Here is a 22,006-nt window from a genome sequence, read left to right as displayed (position 1 = left end):
TTTCAAATGCTATCCCGAAAGTTTCCCATACCCCTCCCCCCACCTCTGTTCCCCTACCCACCCACTCCCACTACTTGGCCCAGGCCTTGCCTTGTGCTATGACCTTGTCTTTTATGTTATGCATAGTAATGGTCCTCTCTTCTGGTTATTTTATTTATTTACATTTCAAATGTCCTGTTCCCTGTTTCTCCTCCACAAACCCCCATTCTATCCACCTCTCCTTACCTCTAGGACTGTGCTCCCTAACTCACCCACCCACTCCAGCTGCACTGCCCTAGGATCTCCCTTTTCTGGGGCATCGAGCCTTCACAGGACCAAGGGGCTCCCCTGCCACTGATGCCAGACAAGGCCATTCTCTGCTACATATGCAGCTGAAGCCATGGGTTCCTCCCTGTGTACTCCTTGGTTGATGGTTTAGTCCCTGGGAGCTCTGGGGAGTCTGGTTAGATGATATTGTTGTTCTTCCTATGGGGTTACAATCACCTTTAGCTCCTTCAGTCCTTCCTCCAACTCAATAGCCAAAAGTTAAAAGCAACCCATATGTCCCTCATCAGAGGAATGGATACAGAAAATGTGGTAAATTTACACAGTGCGACGCTACTCAGCTATTAAAAACAATGATTTCATGAAATTCACAGGCAAATGGCCTGAGTGAAGTAAGCCAATCACAAAAGAACACACATGGTATATACTCACTGATAAGTGGTTATTAGCCCAGAAGCTCAGAATACTCAAGATACAATTCACAGACCATATGAAGCTCAAGAAGAAGGAAGACCAAGTGTGGATGCTTCAGTCCTACTTAGAAGGGGGAACAGCATAATCATGAGAGGTAAAGGGATGGAGGGGTCTAGGAGGGAGAGAGGAGAGGTCAGGGAAAAAGGGTGGGCTGGATCAGGTATGGAAGGAAATGAGGGAGAAGTACAGAGGGTTAGGAAATTGAACAGAGGTGTGTAGCAGTGGGGGATGGGGAACTGGGGATAGCCTAGAAAGTCCTGGATGCCAGGGAAGCAAGAGTTTCCCAGGACCCAATGGGGATGACATTAGCTGAAATACCCAACAAAGGGGAGAGAGAACCTATAGAGACCATATCCAGTGACTAGGCATGACCTTGGTTGGGGGATGGGACCACACACACACCCATCTCAAAAATTTTAACTCAGAATTGTTCCTGTCTAAAGAAAATGCAGGGCAAAGAGTGGAGCAGAGACTCAAGGAAAGGCCATCCAGAGACTGCTCCACCTAACCATTCCGATCTTAGACACCAAACCTATTGCTGATGCCAAGAAGCACTTGCTGTCTGGGGCCTGATATAGCTGTCCCCTGAGAGGCTCTGCCAGCACCCGACCAATACAGATGGGGATGCTCGAAACCAACCATTGAACTGGGATTTCTTAATATGAAATTCATTGTGAAATACCATGACAATAGAGTGTGCTCTGAGAACCAGAATTGAATCTTCATTTTTCCACATAATGATTCTCTCTCCTTGTATAGCTGCAGAAGTGGAGCTGCTGGAAGTATGAAGTTCTTGTTTAAAAGTTTTTATTTATGTGTTCTTATTTTGTTTCAGTTTATTTTCTTTTACTTTGTAGGGTCTCATAAAACCATTTTCATGCTTGTGTAGATAGAATATAGTTTAAGCATTATTCCCCTGTACCATGGTATGCATTCCTTTCTCCCTGCTCTCTACTTTCATAGTTCCTTTCTCCACAGACAGTTTTGCTACCAATGTTTCCTATTTTTGAGGAAGGCCTGTAATTTTGATTCACTGAGTATACTAATTTATAGCCTACCATGTGTGCATAAGAGTTCCCCTTTCTCTACATTCTTTCTAGTATTTCATATATTTTATCTCTTTATAACTCTTCTTACAAGAAGAGAAAATTTCTCCAGTGCATAATTATGTTTTATATAAGTGCAGATATCCCACCCATACCTTTATAAATATATTCAGTTACTTTGTATCAATTATAGATGAGATAAATAGAGGCTGGGGACTACATTTAGTGGATAAGATGTTTGCTGTACAAATGTGAAGACCAGATATCAGAACCCCAAACTCACATAAAATCTGAGTGAGCATTGCAATTAGCTGCAATATTAGCATTAGAGAAGCAAGGACAGAGGATCTCAAATCACACTGTGTGGTTATACTGGACAGAATCTGCAAACCTCAGATTCATCAAGAGACCCCTGCCTCAATAAGTACAGAGCAATGAAGAAGACACTTGATGACAAACTCAGACCTTTACATTTGCACAAATGCTGACATGATCACACAATAAAAATAAAGATATAAGTAAAATTATATTTAAAAAGGTGATATTGGGCACAATTAGATAACTACTAAAGAAAGAAATAAACTAGAACCAACGAAGCTGCTGCTACATGGGAAGCACCTGTGTGGATTCAGGGTGTTACTAGCATAGTCCTCATGGCCTCAGACAATGCAACAACCCAGAACCACGTCAAAAAAAGGCAAACAAGAGGAAAAGTTTCATTACCATGTCTGCAAAACAGGAGATGCTTAGTTTGCCCCCCCCAAAAGAGTAATATTACATGCAATATAATTTCCCCTTTCTCCATATATATTTTTAAAACATGTCTTTCTCAGTGTCCCTCTACTTAGAATCTCTCCCTAACCTCTGCCCCGTGTCTCTTCATGACCATAATGCTTTTCAGTACTTCCTACCACTGTCCACACATGATACAAGTTCCCACTCTAGGTTGGGTTTCTTCCTCAATATTGAAGATACTCCCTTGGCTCCATCATCATCATCATCATCATCATCATCAATTCCATTTCTTCTCTATAAATACTTTCAAGCTCCTATGTAGCATCAGTATAATGCCTCCAAGGTCTAATCTAAGCTGACCCTTGTATAAAGCTAATTCTGAGGTATTTATAAAATCCCTGATTACCAAATCCTTTTCTCTAACCATTCACACCACAAGTATTGGACCAACAGATTCCAAGGTGTTTAACTATGTTTTTTTTAATCAATGTTCAACAGAGAGGCTTCACAATGTGTTCTTTTTCTCTATTCCTATTAAAATGTATCAACAGTATCAGTGAATTTTTTTAAAAAAAAATTAAGTATAGGTGGAAGTACAGTCATGCAACTAGCACCAACACAACAGTAAAATGGCATTTCCTTTAAAGGAAATGATGTACAAGATAATGTGATCCTAACATTGAGTTGACTTGTAAGCTCCCTACTCTCTCAATATCAGCATAATACCTGGCTGCACACACATTATGATTTTCTGGGAAATCCTGCACTATCAGCAGGATAAACGTGAGTATGGTTCAGTTCAGTAAGAAAAATTTGGTGGTACTTCAGAGTGTAGGAAATTGATTTAGCACGTACTTAATCAATATTTAGTTTAAACTGTAGTATGTTACCATGGCACTAGCCTTATGAATCCCAAAGTGTGTAGGGATCTGTCTTCTCACAATGACCTAAGCACATAAAAGCTTCTGTGAAGGGTACCCATTGAAGTATATGACAGTATATGACAGTATATGATCTTCTTCAGAAGGTAATACCAGTAAATCAAGGGAACTGCTAACACCAAATGTAGCTGGCTCAATTTCAATTACTGGCTCTTTTAACACAGTAAATATTTAGGGTATTCTAAAAGTGAGAAAAATTGCTGCCTGGTCCTTTCTGCTGGGGCAGACTCCTAATTGGCCTGCTCTTGTGAAGATACCATATCCTGATCCATCATAGAAAACCCACTGCACTCAGAGGAGTTAGTAAGAATCCCCTACCCCCACCCCTGAGTCCCAGAGCTGCTGCTGGGAACCTGGTTGATTCAGAACCTATCAGCCACAATCCCCGCCCCCCGCCCTCCTGAATACCACTATCCCTTTAGTCCCTTCTACCCCTTCTGCCTTGTCCTTTCTGCTGGGGCAGACTCCTAGTTGGTCTGCTCCTGTGGAGACACCATATCCCAACCCATCCTAGAGTACCCACTGCACTCAGAGCAGTTGAGGACCCTCTGCACTCAGAGGAGTTGAGGATCAGCTGCACTCAGAGCAGTTGGACAATAGCTTGACTGCTCCACTGAAGACCCAACCCAGGGCAACAGATCAAAAGCTTCTCTGCCCCTGTGAAGAGCAATCAGTTGGAAGGCCCCACAGATGGTCTGATACAGCCAGGGCCACAGGCATAACAGGAGACCTGAAGCAACCCAGAGACAAAAGAGTCAGACTCCATACAGGCACTCAGACCAACAAACCCCAGGGATATCTGGATGGCGAAAGGGAAGTACAAGACCATAAGCAACAGAAGCCAAAGTGTGTGGGCATCATCAGAACCCAGTTCTCCCACCACAGCAAGTCCTGAATACACCAACACACCTGATAATCAGGAATCTGTTCTAAAATCCTGTCTCATGAAGATAATGGAGTCCTTTAAGGAGGATATTAATAACTCACTGACAGAAATACAGGAAAACACAGGTAAACAGGTGAAGGAATTGAATAAAGTGATCCAAGACCTAAAAGTGGAAGTAGAAACAAATGGAGGCAAACCTGGAAATGGAAAACCTAGGAAATAGGTCAGGAGTTATAGATGTAAGTATTACCAACAGAATACAAGAGATAGAAGAGTGTAGAAGATACAGTAGAAGAGACTGACACAGCTATCAAAGAAAATTCAAAACATAAAAACCCACCTAACTCAAAGCATCCAGGAAATACAGGGCACAGTGAAAAGACCAAATCTAAGAATAATTGGAATAGAGGAGAATGAAGATTCCCAGTTCAAAGGACCTGAAATTGTCTTCAACAAAATCATAGAAGATAATTTCCCCAACCTAAAGAACAAAATGGACATAAAGGTACAGGAAGCCTATAGAATGCCAAATATATGTGGCCAGAAAAGAAAATCTTCTCATCATGTAATTATCAAAGAACCAAATGAACAGAACAAAGAAAGAATATTAAAAGCTGCAAGAGAAAAATGGCAAGTAACATACAAAGGTAGACTTATTAGAATTACACCAGACTTCTCAACAGAGACTATGAAAGCCAGAAAAGCCTGGTCAGAGGTCATGCAGACTCTAAGAGAACACAAATGCCATCCCAGGCTACTATACCCAGCAAAACTCTCAAGCAACATAGATGGAGAAACCAAAATATTCCAGGACAAAACCAAATTCAAACAGTATCTCTCTAACAACCCATCCCTACAGAGGATCTTGGAAGAAAAACTCCAACACAAGGAAGGTGCCTGCTCCAAAGACAGGATAAGATATTAAGCATCTCACAACAAAGTCAAAAGCAGAGAGACAGAAGCACATAAAGCCACCTAAAAAACAAACATTTCAGGAACAAACGGTCATCTCTCTTTAATATCTCTCAATATTAATGGACTCAACTCACCTGTAAAAAAGATGTAAGCTAACAGACTGGATATGCAAACAAGACCCAGCATTTTGCTGGATACAAGAAACACACCTCAATAACAAAGACAAACACTATCTCAGAGTAAAAGGATGGAAAAATGTCTTCCAAGCAAATGATTACAGGAAATAAGCAAGAGTTGCCATCCTAATATCCAATAAAATAGATTTTCAACCAACAGTTATCAAGCATGATGAAGGATACTTCATATTCATCAACGGGAAAATCTATCAAGAGAAAGTCTCAATTCTGAACACCTATGCCCCAAAATGCAAGAGCAACCAAATTCATAAAAGAAACTTTACTAAAGTTCAAAACACACATTGAACCCCACAGAATTTAATAGTGTGAGACTCAACACTAATGGACAGGTCATTGGACAGAAACTAAACAGAGACACAGTGAAACTAAGAGAGGTTATGACCCAGATGGATTTAACAGATATCAACAGAAAATTTTCACCCTAAAACAAAAGAATACACATTCTTCTCAGCACCTCATGGTACCATCTCCAAAACAGACCATATAATTGGTCACAAAACAACCTTCAACCAATACAAGAAGATTGAAATAATACTATGCATCTTATCAGATCTCCATGGCCTAAGGCTGGTCTTCAAGAACAGCAAAAACTACAGAAAGCCCACATGCATGTGGAAAGTGAACAACTCTTTACTCAATGATAACTTGGTCAGGGAAGAAATTAAGAAAGAAATGAAAGACTTCCTGGAATTTAATGAAAATGTTGACACATCATACCCAAACTTATGGGACACAATGAAAGAAGTGCTGAGAGGAAAGTTTATAGCACTAAGTGCCCTGGTAAAGAAACTGGAGAGATCTTACACTAACAACTTAACAGCACACATGAGAGCTCTAGAACAAAAAGAAGCAAGAGGAGTAGAAGGCAGGAAATAGTTAAACTCAGGGCTGAAGTCAACCAAATAGAAACAAAGAAAGCAATACAAAGGAATCATCAAAACCCAAAGCTGGTTCTTTGAGAGAATCAACAGATAGATAAACCCCTAGCCAAACTAACTAAAGGGCTAAGAGGCAGTATCCAAGTTAATGAAGTCAGAAATGAAAAGGGAAACAGAATAACAGAAATGGAGGAAATTAAAGAAAAAATCAGATCCTACTATAAAAGCCTATATTCAACAAAACTAGAAAATCTAGATGAAATGGATGGTTTTCTAGACAAGAGCATGTAAACTATCTAAACATGTCCATATCACACAATGAAATAGAAGAAATCATTAAAAACCTCCCAACCAAACAAACAAACAAACAAAAGAACAAACCCAGGGCCAGATGGGTTAGTGTAGAATTCTACCAGACCTTCAAAGAAGACTTGATACCAATTTTCCTCAAAGTATTCCATAAACTAATAAATAAATAAATAAATAAATAAATAAATAAATAAATAAGGAACACTATCTAACCCTTAGCCAGACTAACCAGAGGGCACAAAGACAGTATCCAAATCGATGAAATCAGAAATGAAAAAGGAGACATAATAACAGAACACATAGAAATAAAAAAAAGCCATCAGTTCCTACTACAAAATCTTATACTCAATAAAATTGGAAAATCTGGATGAAATGAACAATTTTTTAGACACATACGAGGTGCCAAAGTTAAAACAGGGTTAGATAAGTAAGCCATCTAAACAGTTCCATAACCCCTAAAGAAATAGAAGCAGTCATTAATAGTCTCCCAACAAAAAAAAAAAAAAAAGAAGCTCAGGACCAGATGGGTTTTGTGGAGAATTCTATCAGACTTTTAAAGAAGGCCTAATACCAATATTCTTCAACCTATTCCACAAAATAGAAACAGAAGGAAATCTACCTAATTCATTCTATGAAGCTACAATTATGCTTATACAAAAATCACATAAAGACCAAACAAAGAAAGAGAACTTCAGACCAATCTCCCTTATGAACATTGGTGAAAAAATACTCAATAAAAGTCTTGCCAACCAAATTCAAGAACACATCAAAACAATCATTTATCATAGTCAAATAGACAACACCCCTTTATTTTAAAAGTATTGGAGAGATCAGGAATTCAAGGTCCATACCTAAACATAATAAAAGCAATTTACTGCAAACCAATAGCCAATATCAAATTAAATGGAGACTTACTTGAAGCAATCCCAGTGAAATCAGGGATAAGACAAGGATGCCCACTCTCCCCATATCTACTCAATATAGTACTCAAAGTGTTAGCTAGAACAATAAGACAACAAAAAGAGTTCAAGGGGATGTAAATTGTTAAAGAAGAAATAAAGGTATCACTATTTGCAGATAATATGATAACATATATGAGACCCCAAAAATTCTACTAGAGAACTTCTCCAGCTGATAAACAACTTCAGCAAAGTGGCCGGATATAAAATTAAATCAAATAAATCCATAGTCTTCCTTTATACAAATGATAAACAGGCTGAGAAAGAAATGAGGGAGTCAACTCCCTTCACAATAGCCACCAATTATATAAAATATCTTGGAGTAACTGTAACTAAACAAGTGAAAGACCTGTGTGACAATAACTTCAACTCTCTCAAGAAAGAAATTGAAGAAGAACTCAGAAAATGGAGAGATCTCCCATGCTCATGGTTTGGTGAAATTAACATAGTAAACATGGACATCCTACCAAAGGCAATCTATAGAGTCAATGCAATCCCCATCAAAATCCCAATACAATTTTCAAATGCATGGAAAGAGAAATTCTCAAATTCACCTGGAAAGTCAAAAAACCCAGAATAGCGAAAATAATTCTTAACAATAAAAGAACAGCTGAGGGAATCATCATCCCTGTTCTCAAGCTTTACTACAGAGCAATAGTGATAAAAACTGCATGGTATTGGTACAGAGACAGACATGTTGATCAATGGAATAGAACTGAAGACTCAGAAATAAAACCTCACACTTATGGTCACTTGATATTTTACAAAGATGCCAAAAGTATTCAATGAAAAAAAAAAAGCATCTTCAAAAAATGGTGCTGGTCTAACTGACTGACTGTATGTTGAAGAATGAAAATAACCCATATTTGTCACCTTCCACAAAGCTCAAGTCCAAGTGTATCAAGGACCTCAACATAAAACCAGATATACTGAATCTAATAGAAGAGAAGGCAAAGAGCCTTGAACTTACTGGCACAGGGCGAAATTTCCTTAACAGAACTCCAGTGGCTCCTGATCTAAGATCAAGAATTGATAAATGGGATCTCATGAAACTAGAAGGCTTCTATAAGGCAAAGGACATAGTCAATATGACCAATTGACGCTCTACATATTGGGGAAAAAAATTTTCACCAACCCCACATCTGATAGAGGGCTAATATTCAAAATATATAAAGAACTCAAGATGTTAATCACCAGAAAACCAAGCAACCCAATAAAAAAATGGGGTATAGAAAACCGAGAGTTCACAACTGAGGAATCTCGAATGGCTGATAAGCACTTAAAGAAATGTTCAAAGTTTGTAGTGATAAGAGAAATGCAAATCAAAATGACCCTGAGATTCCACCTTATAACAATCAGAATGACTAAGATCAAAACCTCAGGTGACAACACATGTTGGAGAGGATGTGGAGAAATGTTCCATTTCTGGTACAAACACTCTGGAAATCAATCTGGAGGTTCCTCATAAAATTGGAAATAAATCTACCTGAAGACCCAGCTATACCACTCTTGGGAATATACCCAAAAGATGCCCCACCATGGCACAGGGGCACATGTTCCACTGTATTCATAGTGACCTTATTTGTGATATCCAGGAGCTGGAAACAACCTAGATGTCCCATGACAGAAGAATGGATACAGAAAATATGGTTCCTTTACTCAATGGAATACCACTCAGTTATGAAGAATGAGGACATCCCGAGTTTTCCATGCAAATGGATAGAACTAGAAAATATCATTCTGAGTGAAGAAACTCAGACCCCAAATGACATGTATGGTATGTACTCACTAATAAGTAGATATTAGTCAAAAATTGTTTAGAATACCCAAGATAGAGTCCACAGAACTCAAAAAGGTAAACAAGCCGAAGTGTCCAAGTGAGGATGCCCCAGTCCTACTTGGGAGTGAGAAGAAAGCAATCACAGTTAGGGAGGGAGGAAGGGGCCTGGGAGGGAAAAAGGAAATGGGAGTGTTTAGTGGGGGGGGGGGGGCGGCGGAAATAGGGAAACCTTTTCTGGTACTGGGTGAGGGAAAAGGACTAAAGTCCTAAAGGCCATCAGAAAGAATGGAAACAGGTTTTTTCTACCTTGGGAGGCAGGAGGTTGGGGGAATGCCCCAAAGACATGGGAGGTGAGAGACCCTTAGGACTCAAAGGGAGGAACCTTCAATGAAATGCCTGACAGTAGGGAGAGGGAACACACTGAGCCCACCGCCAGCAGGAAGACTGGGCATCAAATGAGGGAGAGGTTGCATCCCACAGTCACAACTCTGACCCATAATTGTTCCTTTCTGAAAGAACTACAGGGATGGAAATGGAGAGGAGCCTAAGGAAACAAAGATCTAGGGACAGGCCTAAAGAGGGATCCAGCTCAAGGGGAGTTCCCAAGGCCTGACACTATCACTGAGGCTATGGAGCACTCACAAAAAGGCACCTATCATGACTGCCCTCTGAAAGACCCAACAAGCAGCTGAAAGAGTCAGATGTAGATATTTGCACCCAACTGATGGACAGAAGAAGCTGACCCTTGTTGTTGAATTGGGGAAAGACTAAAAAAAACTGAGGAGGAGGGCAACCCTGAAGGAAGACCAGCAGTCTCAATTAATCTGGACCCCCGAGATCTCTCAAACACTGAACCACCAAACAGGCAGCATACACCAGCTGATATGAAGCCACCAACACTCATACAGCACAGGACTGCTGGGGTCTGTGTTCATTCAGAGATGATGTACCTAACCCTCTAGAGACTGGAGGCCCAAGGGAGTTTAAAGGTCAGGTGGGAAAGGGGGTGGGGGCATCCATGTAGAGACAGAGCGGTGGGGAGGAGGTATGGGATATGGTGCAGTAGGAGGGTGGATGGGTGATAATAAAATATTGTGTGTAACAAAATACCCACGAAAGGATATAGTTACAGAGACAAAATTTAGAGTTAAGATGAAAGGATGGACTATCCAGAGATTACCCCGTCCAGGGATCCATCCCATCATCAGCCACCAAACCCAGATACTATTGCACATGCCAGAAAGATTCTGCTGAAGGGACCATGATAGAGGCCTCTTGTGAGGCTATGCCAGTGCCTGGCAAACACAGAGGTGGATGCTCACAGTCAGCTATTGGATGGAACGCAGGGCCCCCAATGGAGGAGCTAGAGAAAGTACCAAAGGAGCTGAAGGGGGCTGCAACCGTGTAGGTGGAACAACAATATGAACTAACCAGTATCCCCAGAGCTCGTGTCTCTAGCTGCATATGTAGCAGATGATGGCCTAATCAGCCATCATTGGGAAGAGAGGCCCCTTGGTTTTGCAAACTTTATATGACCCAGCACAGGGGAATGCCAGGGCCAAGAAGTGGGAGTGGGTGGGTAGGGGAGCAGGGGCTGGGTGGGGAAGGTATAGGGAACTTTCGGGATAGCATTTGAAATGTAAAGAAAATATCTAATAAAAACATAAAAAAGAAAACAGAAAAAAATATTGAGCCCATAATAAATAAATAAATTTAAAAAGAAAAAAAGTGAGAAAAATTTTAAAAATCAAATGCCATCAGAATAGACTAAATGAACTGCTGGGACCTCTAATTTAATGTGAGTGTCATAGATTTTAAGGACCATCTCTAACTTTGGGCTTTTCAGAAATACAGAATGCTGTCACTGCCACACCTGCTAGGGTATTTTTTTTTAATTTTAGTCTGTAAAATTTGTAAACATTCAATAATGCATCTTGGTTTAGTTTGCTTAAAGCCTGGGTATTGTTACTGAAACACCCAGAATTCAACTAGAAATCTATGAGGGTACTTAATTGCTACTGACGTCTTATAGTCTATGACACTGAAATTCAAGCAGCGTGCAATTACAAGGTTCACACCAGTGATGCCATTGATATAATAATGCATGATCACTGTTTTCTATAATATATTTAATTTAAACAATTTTAGTACAGGAAGAAATTCAAGGTGCTGTAATACAGAGCTAACACAGTTTCTTCTCTATAAAAATATTCAGAGGAATATTTGCAATAATAATATTTTAGTAGACTTTAGGGATTTATAAAATAATTTACTAGTCTAATCTTTTGAAGAGATTATTAAGTACTTTGAGTTCTGTATTTTAATACTGAATGCCATTACATTTTCAGAAGTAGTTTTCAAGTGTGTATATTTGAATGTTACCTGACACAGAAACTGATATTCTGCATGTGTTTTCACAGACTCAGTTTCTAGGTATATGGCAGAGCTAAAAAAGAGAGATGCTCTCCTTCAGCTATGTATGATTTTATCCACATTGAACTAAGTGTACTGGAAAAGCAGACATTTGTGTGTATTCATTAGATGATGGTAACGCTTCATAGAATAACTTTCATATAGCTATTAATGATCGTTGTAGTATGACCTACATATCCTTTCTTTGTCAGTTTATTTTATTTTTTTTTTGTATTGTATGCTCTTCTTCTGTTGAAAGAAATGGGATTAAGTACAAATTCCTATGCAGAATATTGAAAGTCACTTGTCCAGATTATCATATCATACATGGAAAGTAGAGACTTCTGTCTTGGAGAAAGGCTTACACATCCTTTTCTGGAAACTGAGTAGAAATTTCTGGAATTCATGTGACTTGTTAGTTTTAAATCTGTGCAAATTAGGTGATTGGGCTAAAAGATATATATATCTTTATATATAGATATCTGAAATGTCTCCTGTCATGACAGAGGATAAACATCTAATGATGTTGCCGAAAGAGCTTCCGAAGGACAGCCATTTGGTTCTGTCCTCTGAAGTTGCTTTCATTGCCATTAGGATAAAGGATAGGCAAGCAAAGCTCTTTAAAAATTATAGAAAGTGCAGAATTCATGAATGTTTATAGCATATATATGTATATATATATTTTTTATTATACATATGTATAATATGAATACATATGACGTATATGTTAAAGATATTATTGTATATATAAATACATATTATATATATTATATCTTTATTTCTATCTCTATCTATCTATCTATCTATCTATCTATCTATCTATCTATCTATCTATCTACCTACCTATCTATGGCTGCAGTTTCAGGCTTCTGGCTGAGTGGTATAGTTCAGTCACCTGAGTCATCTCTGATGTCTTCTGCCATCATGCAGGGAACAATGCATTCAGCTGTTTCACATTAACTAAGGAATTAGCTCTTGGTTGAAACCAGAAATGTTTCATCTAAAGAAACCTCAGGGCTGGAACTGTCTAAAACAGAAACTTTTAGACAGAGACAGAGGGCAAAGAAGGACCTGGAATAGAGGACCTGTGCAAAAGGTTATTGATGAAGTGCAGTATCTCGGTGGGAACAGCAATTATAACAGAAATAGAAGACAGTTTTCCAACAAAATTTCAGGAAAGAAAAAAGACCTATGCTTTGGAATGTTGTAGATATGAATTGCTAAGTATAGATAGGCAGAGGTGGTGCTATCAGTGTTCTCAGCCCGAGTTCTGAGGAAGCTGAAATAGGTAATGTTCACAGGAGCATCTTTTGTGGGGAGTCTACTCTCTTACACATGTATATGGTAACAGATGTAACTTGCTTTTCCACATGAGCATTCTGGGACCGCTTTACCCAATCCAGGCCTAATGATTCTACTGCTTGTATTTCCACTGGTAAAGACCCCCAGTGTACATTTCCTGTGAAGTCTGCTCTTGTGGCCCGATCAGGGATGAAATTTAGAGTTGTCTGTCTCTCCTTTTTATAAAGTGCTGTGTCTGTGGCTCAACTTTTTATGCAATTATCTTAAGAGATAACTAACATCTCTTTCATTATGCATAGGTTAACTAACAGCCTTGTAAGTGAATTAATAATGCTAATTTTATATGAACAAAATCAAGGATATTTACAAATGTAGATTTGGCTTTGTTTCTTTGTTTTCTGAGACAGTGTCCCACTGTATAATCCTGGTTTTCCTGGAACTGGCTATGTGGACAAAGCTGGACTGAAACTCCCAGAGGTCTACCTGCCACTGCATCCAGAGCAGTAGGTGTAAAGGGGTGCATCACCAGCCCATATGTAGATCTGAAATGTCTCCTGTCATGACAGAGGATAAACATCTAATGATGTTGCCAAAAGAGCTTCTGAGGGACAGCCATTTGGTTCTGTCCTCTTAAGTTGCTTTCATTGCCATTAGGATAAATGATAGGCAAGCAAGGCTCTTTAAAAATTATAGAAAGTGCAGAATTTGTGAATGTTTATAGCTTTCTTTCACTTTATGGTGATAAGAAAATTTAAGTTTGGAATAGAGATATCTCTGTATTTTTCTGTATTTTAACTGGAGAGTGGAGATATTTGAGGAAAGCATCTTATTAGAAATGAGATCTGTGTTCTCTTCAGGATGATCAACCATGTGCCTAAAATGTGCTGGGACTTTTACTTTATCATTTCAGACACTAAAATAACCTATGACTAGTATTTATGTTTTTAACTTTCTGAGTAAGAAGCAAAAAGTAGGATGAGTGAACATTTATGAAACCCTCCCCTCCCCCTCATCATAACATTTCATGTGACTTTGTGCATCCGTTCCCAGAGTTGGATTTGTCATACCTCCAGACAGTTTTGGAAGGGAAATGATTTTCCACAAGAGATTCATGATACCTCACTGCTCCTTCTGTCCCAAGACATATGGAATCACCTTAATTTAGTGTAAATTAAATGCTCTTTTCAGGGGGAAGTCTGATTGGGAGGCCAAGGCATAAGCTTAACCCGATGGCCAGTACAGGAGTTTGTAAAGATAAAGTAACAAACCCAACCTCACCCAACCTTCAGACCCAAAGGGAAGTTTGCTAACAGAATTATTGTCTTTATTTTGACTATCTTCAGTAACATCAAGAAATGTTACAGGCTTCACAGTTCCAACTTTTCTACTGCACCACTACAACAGCATTCAATTTCCACCACAGTGATGAGACACAAACTATCCAAACCTATCTGAATAGGGTGGCTCCGCAGAAGCACCAAACTGCTTACACCAAATATTTAAATTGTATTGAGCCTTGGCATAAAGCTTGACATCTGAGTGCCAGCTAGGAATGAGTTTTGGAAATTGGATCAAATTTTGAAATGAGAGTTTGAGGTTAAGTGGGAAGTCAATAGAAAAGGATAAAAGGGTTATCAGCAATATCCAGAATTGATACAGTCTGAAATGGCATTAAATACAAACATAATAAAATTTATAATGTATTTTGAAACCCAGCCTTGTGATATGTACTCATAGACCCGCCATGACTTATATACACTTACCACTAGAAAGAGTTCCTATTTACAAACAAGAGAACTCAGAATGGAAGAAGAAAGCTTCCACACACAAACATACTTCCTAAATGTCTAAATTTTCAAAAATACTTAATAACAAACTTGTCCATGCTACTGATCCCCATAAGAAAAAGATGCCTGGGGCAGATCTATAAACTTTTGATCAATTGCAAATATTTCCACATCTGCACTGAAATGCACTTATGGGCTTCACAATCCTCATCAAGTCCTCTGTAGCTGCAGTGGAACACATGCACAATAAAAGATTTTGAACAAATACGTGAGCACGCATCCAGAACTCTTACATCAAACTCATGACATTATATGTAATTCACTTTAAAACTTTAGGATTGGCTTCTTGCCCAAAATTATTAAAAATAAATCTTGAGCTTTCAGTAAAATTTAACATTTGGATATTAGCATACATTTTGAAGAAAGAAATAGAACTATTAAAAATGTCATGTCATCATATTTAATAAGAAGTACATGTAATCTTTTAAAATTGTGTATCTACCTATTATCTATTTGTTGATCTATCTACTATCTATATCTCTATCATCTATCAATGTATCAATTTATTTGTCTATAATCTTTCATATTAGTAGCATAAATGATAAGGTAAATGAAGCTATTTATATTTTATGTTTTACATAGAAGTAACATGGCCTCAAAATTTAGTTTTAATAAGTCAATGAACTTGTATGTTTTATACTCAAGAGCATAATTCTAATGTGATATCTTTTAAATTAGTTATCCAGGAATACTGTAAGCATTGAATACATATTTGACCCATACAATACAATACTGTTCTTTGTTTATTTGTTTTTTGAAGTCTCTATTATGTATGTCTGTCTATGTTGGAATTCATTATGTAGAACAGGCTAGCCTTGTATCTGCAGAGATACACTTGTCTGCTTGCTGAGTGGTGGGATTAAAAGCATATGCCATTACTCTCAGCCTTCCACATGATTTTAAAATAAATACTAAATAATAAATAACTGCTAGTGTATATGCAAATAAATTGTGGCACTGTGGCACTTATGTGTAAGGTTCTTTCAAAGACCTTGATTTGTTCTTTGTGCAATGGAGTCCATGATTCCTCTTCATTGTTGTGTGAGGGTTAGACAAAACTGTAACTCAAAGCACTGGATAAAACACAAAATGTTCGTGGCTCACTATGTGTTACCTTTGAGTGTGCAGTACTTTCAACTGACCAACACTGAACGAGTCTCAGATATTCTCTCTGTAAACTTTTCCAACATTCCTTCCTTTGCCACAGAGTCATAGAAACTAGTTCTTCCTCAAAGCAGCCATAACTATGACCAATAAAACACTGTCCTGTGCGAGTCTTTGGAAGGGCTAACCACAGGACACACTCTGATCTACAATGGTTAAGGTTCCAGAGGTGAGAGGCCAAGCCTCAGAATGGACACATGCCAGAAAGACTGCAGGGAGATGGCACAGACAAGCTCTTCCGAGCATGCCTCAATCAGTTATGATATCTTGTTCTTTATTTAATCACATTTACCCATAGTTGTTTATTCTCTATTGAAATTACTCAAAAACAATGACAATTTTCTCCAGGTATTTGGAGCTTCATGTCTGACAGGTCCAGATGTTTTCTAAGGGCCCTGGGGACTATGGATTAAAGGGCACCAAATCAAAGGCAGGAAGAACATATGTCACAATGTGCCAGGATCATGTGCTACATACAAATACCAGTAGACATAATCGGCACATTTCCTGTAATTCTAAAGCCCAGAGTTAGTGCAGTACAGCACTCCACTTTTCTCTGTTCTCCATAAAAATTAGTTTACTGTCACAGCTAGTAAAATATTTATATCAGTAAAAGTAATACTCAAAACTTCACTTAAGGTGATCATGACAGTTAAAATGTTTTAAGAAGTAAATATTATATAAAATTAATCTTATTTTACTGACATATTATTAAACCTACTTATAAAAGCCTAAATGTCTATCCCAGTACTGCAGGTGATAAAGCAGATAGATAAAGAATACACATCAAGGGCCTTTATTCTCTGTGCCTGAATGAGAATGAACAAGCTAATTTGATTTTGGTGCTGTAAGGAATTCTCATGAACTTAATTACTCAACACAAAAAGTTCTATAGTTTTTTAAGATAACAAATATGAAATGAATGCCATGGGGTTAAATCAAGGAAACTGGGGAAATCACTCCCTTATCCTTTATTCTTCCAATTCTATGAGCACATATGCTCCTCTTTTGACTTTCTTGCTTCATTGGTAAAAAGACCCAAGTTTTTAAATCAGTGATAACAAACTTAATCTCTCCCTGTAAAGATCTGTAATTTAGTCACATCTACAAAGTCTCCTATGACAGAAGATAGTGTTCATGAAGACCAGAAATTCAGAACTGAGAATCCCTGAGGGTAGCCATTCACCTCTTCACATTCTCAGCAGATTCAGATTTCTGAAGTTCAGATGTTGATTAGGTAGACTTGCGATTGAATGTGTCAGTAAACTTGGGCTAAGATTCCAAGGTCACCAGTAAAATGTATGGGCTGAAACTTTCTCAAAGTATCCTCTATTTTATGGAAATCTACCAAAGACAATTCACCCAAATTCATAATGACCATAATGACTTATAGGAGCTTTAACTACATTAGAATCAAATCTGCCTGTGACAACAAATGGTCCTATATTCTTTAATTCAGAGGTAAGAAAATAGAGGAAATCTGAACTCATCCAAGAGCAATTCTTCATTAGAAAGTCTAGTAATTACAATGGTTCAAGTAATATTTTTGGCAGCTTAGGTGTTGGGCCAGCATTTTGGAGTGGAAGCAGGAAAGATGCTTACCTTAAATAACAAATCTTTCTTCCCATAACGGAGCTCTTTCAGCTGGGCTTGGATTTTTTTAGACTGTAAAAGTAGAGATATGCATTAGTGCCTCTGCTCACTTATAGTTTCAAGTCTGAAGTTTTGAATTTTTCACACTGCACAGGAATAAATGTTTCAAATGGAATCCTATAATTTGGATAATCAACAGAGAAGACTAAACTTAGCTTTGGCATCATCAGCCATGTAGACATCTGGGTCAGGAAGGAAGAATTCATGGTCTGTTCAAAAATTTATATGTTTACAAAGATGTTACTTAAACATTCTGTCTTCTACTCTATACCCAACATACGAAATATCTGTAATTCAGGCATGATGAACAAACTAATTTTAAGTGGCAAGTGCATGTGTGATGTTTAAATGTCTCTGTTTTTATTTAATTACTTTTTAAGATCAGTGATGGGTAAGTGTAAATGGATGGCCAGGTTTTAAAGCACTGTATTTCCAATGGAGATCCGCAAGCAAATGTACACAATGCCAAATTCTATGATTTAAGGCTGAACTGGGTTGCAGAGATACACACATTGAGCAGGGTCATTATAAATATAAAAATGTTAAACAAACTCAATTATTCCCCGTGACATATTGTTACATGCATTTATCTGTATTGTGATAATTTAGCTCTAACCTAGTGGAGAAAACTATATACCCTCAGTCTTTTAGAAAAGATGCAGTTACCAATATTTAATGTGAGTACTTCTGTTCACTGAGTTTCTACTATTGAAATTATACATCCTCATATTTTACTAGGGGGAAACATCCACATGGGCATATACACACATGCACATATACACACATGAGCATGGAAGAATTACAAAACTTAAGAAAGAATAGTCCTGGGCTGGTGAGATGGTTCAGTGGGTAAGAGCACCCATCTGCTCTTCCGAAGGTCCAGAGTTCAAATCCCAGCAACCACATGGTGGTTCAAACCATCTGACTCCCTCTTCTGGAGTGTCTGAAGACAGCTACAGTGTACTTACATATAATAAATAAATAAAATCAAAAAAAAAAAAAGAAAGAATAGAGAATAGTCCTTACTTCTTTGACACACATCCTAAAATCAGAATTGTGTGAAAATTAGCATGTTGTTTGATCTGAAATCACGTGAAAATTTGCAAAGTGGTTCAGGACAGCTTTACTTATGTACTCACTGTGATAGCATAAACAAAGCCTTTTGAACCCCAGATTAAATTCCAGGATGGAGAGGAAAATTAATCTTCCCCAGGGATGAGCCCTCAAATTGGTTATCCAATACCAAGTTTCCAGTTCTAAAAACACATACATGTAGACAACACTCAACAGGCCCAAAGGACTGTATTTATATATTTTCTATGCATATGTAGCAATAATGATAAAAAGCATAGGTTGTGAATTGAAGAGGTAGCAGAGATCAGGAGCTTTAGAAGAAAGAACATGAGGGAGGAAAGGGAAAAGGGAGTGATGTGAATAAACTGTAAATAAATGAAAAGAATATTTCTCAAAAAAGAAGTTGGTAACAGGGCTAACTGTTTGAAGTTAGTTAGTTAGTTTGTTTGTTTATTAAAAAAGTATCTCATGCCTATCAAAAGTTATCCTTTCTTGACAGGGGCAGTGAGTGTGAAATGTCCTTTGTTGAGAGGACCAAAATTTACTACTGAGAACATAGGATTGTCAGTGGCTTTTAATAAAGAACATTTACATGTGACCCTTCAGTCTCTGGAACTTACACTTTTATTTTGGAATTAATAGGTCCTACAACCGTTCTCCTTCAAAACTTCCCAAGTGTTCCAACATAATGAATACTGGTTCAGAGCCTAGCTTCACACTAACTTTGTTTTCTATGATGATACCGATTTACATGGCTATAAGTGCTTATGCCACTCATTTAGTAAATAACAATCCTGTCCCAGTCTGGTAGTCAGGACTCTTAGCTAAACTAAAGAATCTCTCAGGGAAACAGACTTCCTCTCACATAGTGTTGATAACTGTGGGAAGGAATTGGCAGATAATTACTGCACATAGTATGTATTTCTATGACCTATCCAATGCCATCTTCACTCTGCCTCATAATTAGTGCTTTATTTCTCAGGAGTCACAAAGGACTAATTTTAACCATTTGTGATATCCATTTACAACCTGTTTTACATAGAAGGTATACAGTATGATTTAAACTTTTCATTACAGGCATCAATATTTAAAGTGCTTCTTGATAGTGGTTTTAGTAGATAAAACTAGAATTAAATTGAGATTTTTTTCCCCATATTTTTCTGCTTTTAGTGACCACACCATGGTAATTTTTTTTGCCCTTTGTTATCATGAAGGCAACGTGATTTATTCATACTCTCATGTCATCTGCATTTCACAGTCCAGATCTAATTATCAGTACATGAATAAGCAAAATCCTTTCTGATGTTTTTACAAAGATTATTTAAAAACAGATAAATCTGAAGAAATATATCTATTGTGGAATGCATGCTAATTTGAACCCATATAACATACGGTTTTAACTTGACAGCAATATTTAAGTTTATTAAGATTATCAAAAGAAAGAAGACTCTAACAAATGATATAGCATTTGGGATCACAATAACTTTACTTTTACTACACAGATAATTTTAAATGCAATATTAAGTTTCAGATCATGAAGACCATGGAGTCTGCATGTGTATGAGCTAATTAAAGTAGGGAATAATAAGGACAGCTAGAAGAAAATGATGCAGTTGTAGACAGCCATGAAGGAACATTTTAGCTTCTTAGACTCCTTTAGAAGACAACTGTCTAATCTGAGATTCCATTTTACAAATTTATGTTCAGTTAACTTTCTTTCTATGAAATAATAGTGGCGGTGATGGCAGATGGTGTTGATAGTATTTTCTGTTTGTAATGCTTGTGGTACAACTACTTCTTCTGAATTGAAACAGCTCTTAGAGGGATGAGGGAGGCTCTCAAGACTGGGGAAGCTGATTGTTTACCAGGCTCAGGAAGGCATGATTTCAGAAGACTCCTGGCAGCCTCAGTATAGTCACATAAACAGTGACAATTGCTGGGTAGAGGGGACTCTCTAACCCACTAAGCTGTCTTCAGTGTGCACCGTGGCCAGAGATATAGCTTTCTCGAGGTGTTGCCTATGCTGCGGTGAGGATTTCAGTGATGCAGCTGCTTTTATTCATTCCGTTTCTAGTGCCCTATGTGCAGTGAATACGTAGTCGTTCACATCTCTCTAGGAAAAGTCATAGCACATGTTCTTCTATGCCAAATCACAGCGCATTTCAATCCTGCATGGGTCTAGAGTTGAGAGTCGGTGACTCAGATGATGCGCTCCTTTCAGCTTCTCTCCAGCTGAGAAGATTGCCATTTTCTTTTGAACAATAATGATGAATCAAGTAACAAAATTTTGCGCATGTTGTTTTAAAATACTGTTGTGACAGCATAAACATTTCCCCTGTTACCCAGAATATTAAGCTCTAATATTGTTCTATAAATATTTAACAAGCTACGGGAAAAATGAATAAATTATGTGAACTTACTGCATTTCACCCATTAAGGAAGTAATATGAGGAACATAGCAATGAACATATGATATTTAATTTTCTCTGAGCTGAGGGAATATATAAAAATTATTGAATGAAGAAGGTAAACTATAAATGTAGGGACTATTTAATTTTTTACCATTTAATTTTCTAACCACAAGCAATGTCTCTAGTGATCCCTTCTCTCATGTACTTGAATTTTGTGGGCACCCTGGCAAAATATTCATTGTCTTATAGTATAGCTTTTACCCAGATCTTTTTCATTTTTGTGTTTCTGGAGATAGTCTTACATGGCTCATGCCTCCATCAAAATCACTATCCTAGATGACAATGACCTTGAACTCCTGATCTTCCTGACTCTATAGCACAAAGTGCTGGTATTACAGGTGTCTGCATCCCATCTGTCTTATACACTTCATATTCAAACATCACTCCTGAGGACTATGTCACAGTATTCAGAACTGTCAAAATCCACATTTGTCATATTTCAGTAATCCTAATAATATGAACAATGTCATGTTTATTTCTTTTCAAACACTACACAATGTAATAAAATAAAACAATTCCCTGAATTGGATCTACAAACTACCCAGTTTGATTCTTCTACTCATGAAGAATCAACGTTTGCTTTCTATGTCTTAAAGCTTTCCACCCAATATGCATATATTATTGTAAACTTATTCTCCACAGGATTATATCACATGTAAACTTTGAGGTATGGCATTTTTTTCTTTTTTTTTTTTTTTT

The 22,006-nt window shown here is 37.7% G+C and overlaps 1 protein-coding gene across 3 annotated transcripts in view; it reads right to left on the bottom strand.

Annotated features, from left to right (window-relative positions):
- Luzp2 (leucine zipper protein 2) overlaps positions 1-22,006 on the bottom strand; it is a 393,679-nt gene that overhangs the window by 88,998 nt on the left and 282,675 nt on the right. For all 3 annotated transcript variants that reach the window (XM_021202224.1, XM_029545241.1, XM_029545236.1), the window contains one exon: positions 17,712-17,774. In XM_021202224.1, the coding sequence (XP_021057883.1) occupies positions 17,712-17,774 (63 nt within the window). The remainder of the gene's footprint in view (positions 1-17,711; positions 17,775-22,006) is intronic.

Source organism: Mus pahari, chromosome 1 (genome assembly GCF_900095145.1).
Source record: "Mus pahari chromosome 1, PAHARI_EIJ_v1.1, whole genome shotgun sequence".
NCBI lineage: Eukaryota > Metazoa > Chordata > Mammalia > Rodentia > Muridae > Mus > Mus pahari.
Note: the sequence above shows the minus strand (reverse complement) of the source record. Positions and strands in the feature narration are given on the sequence as shown.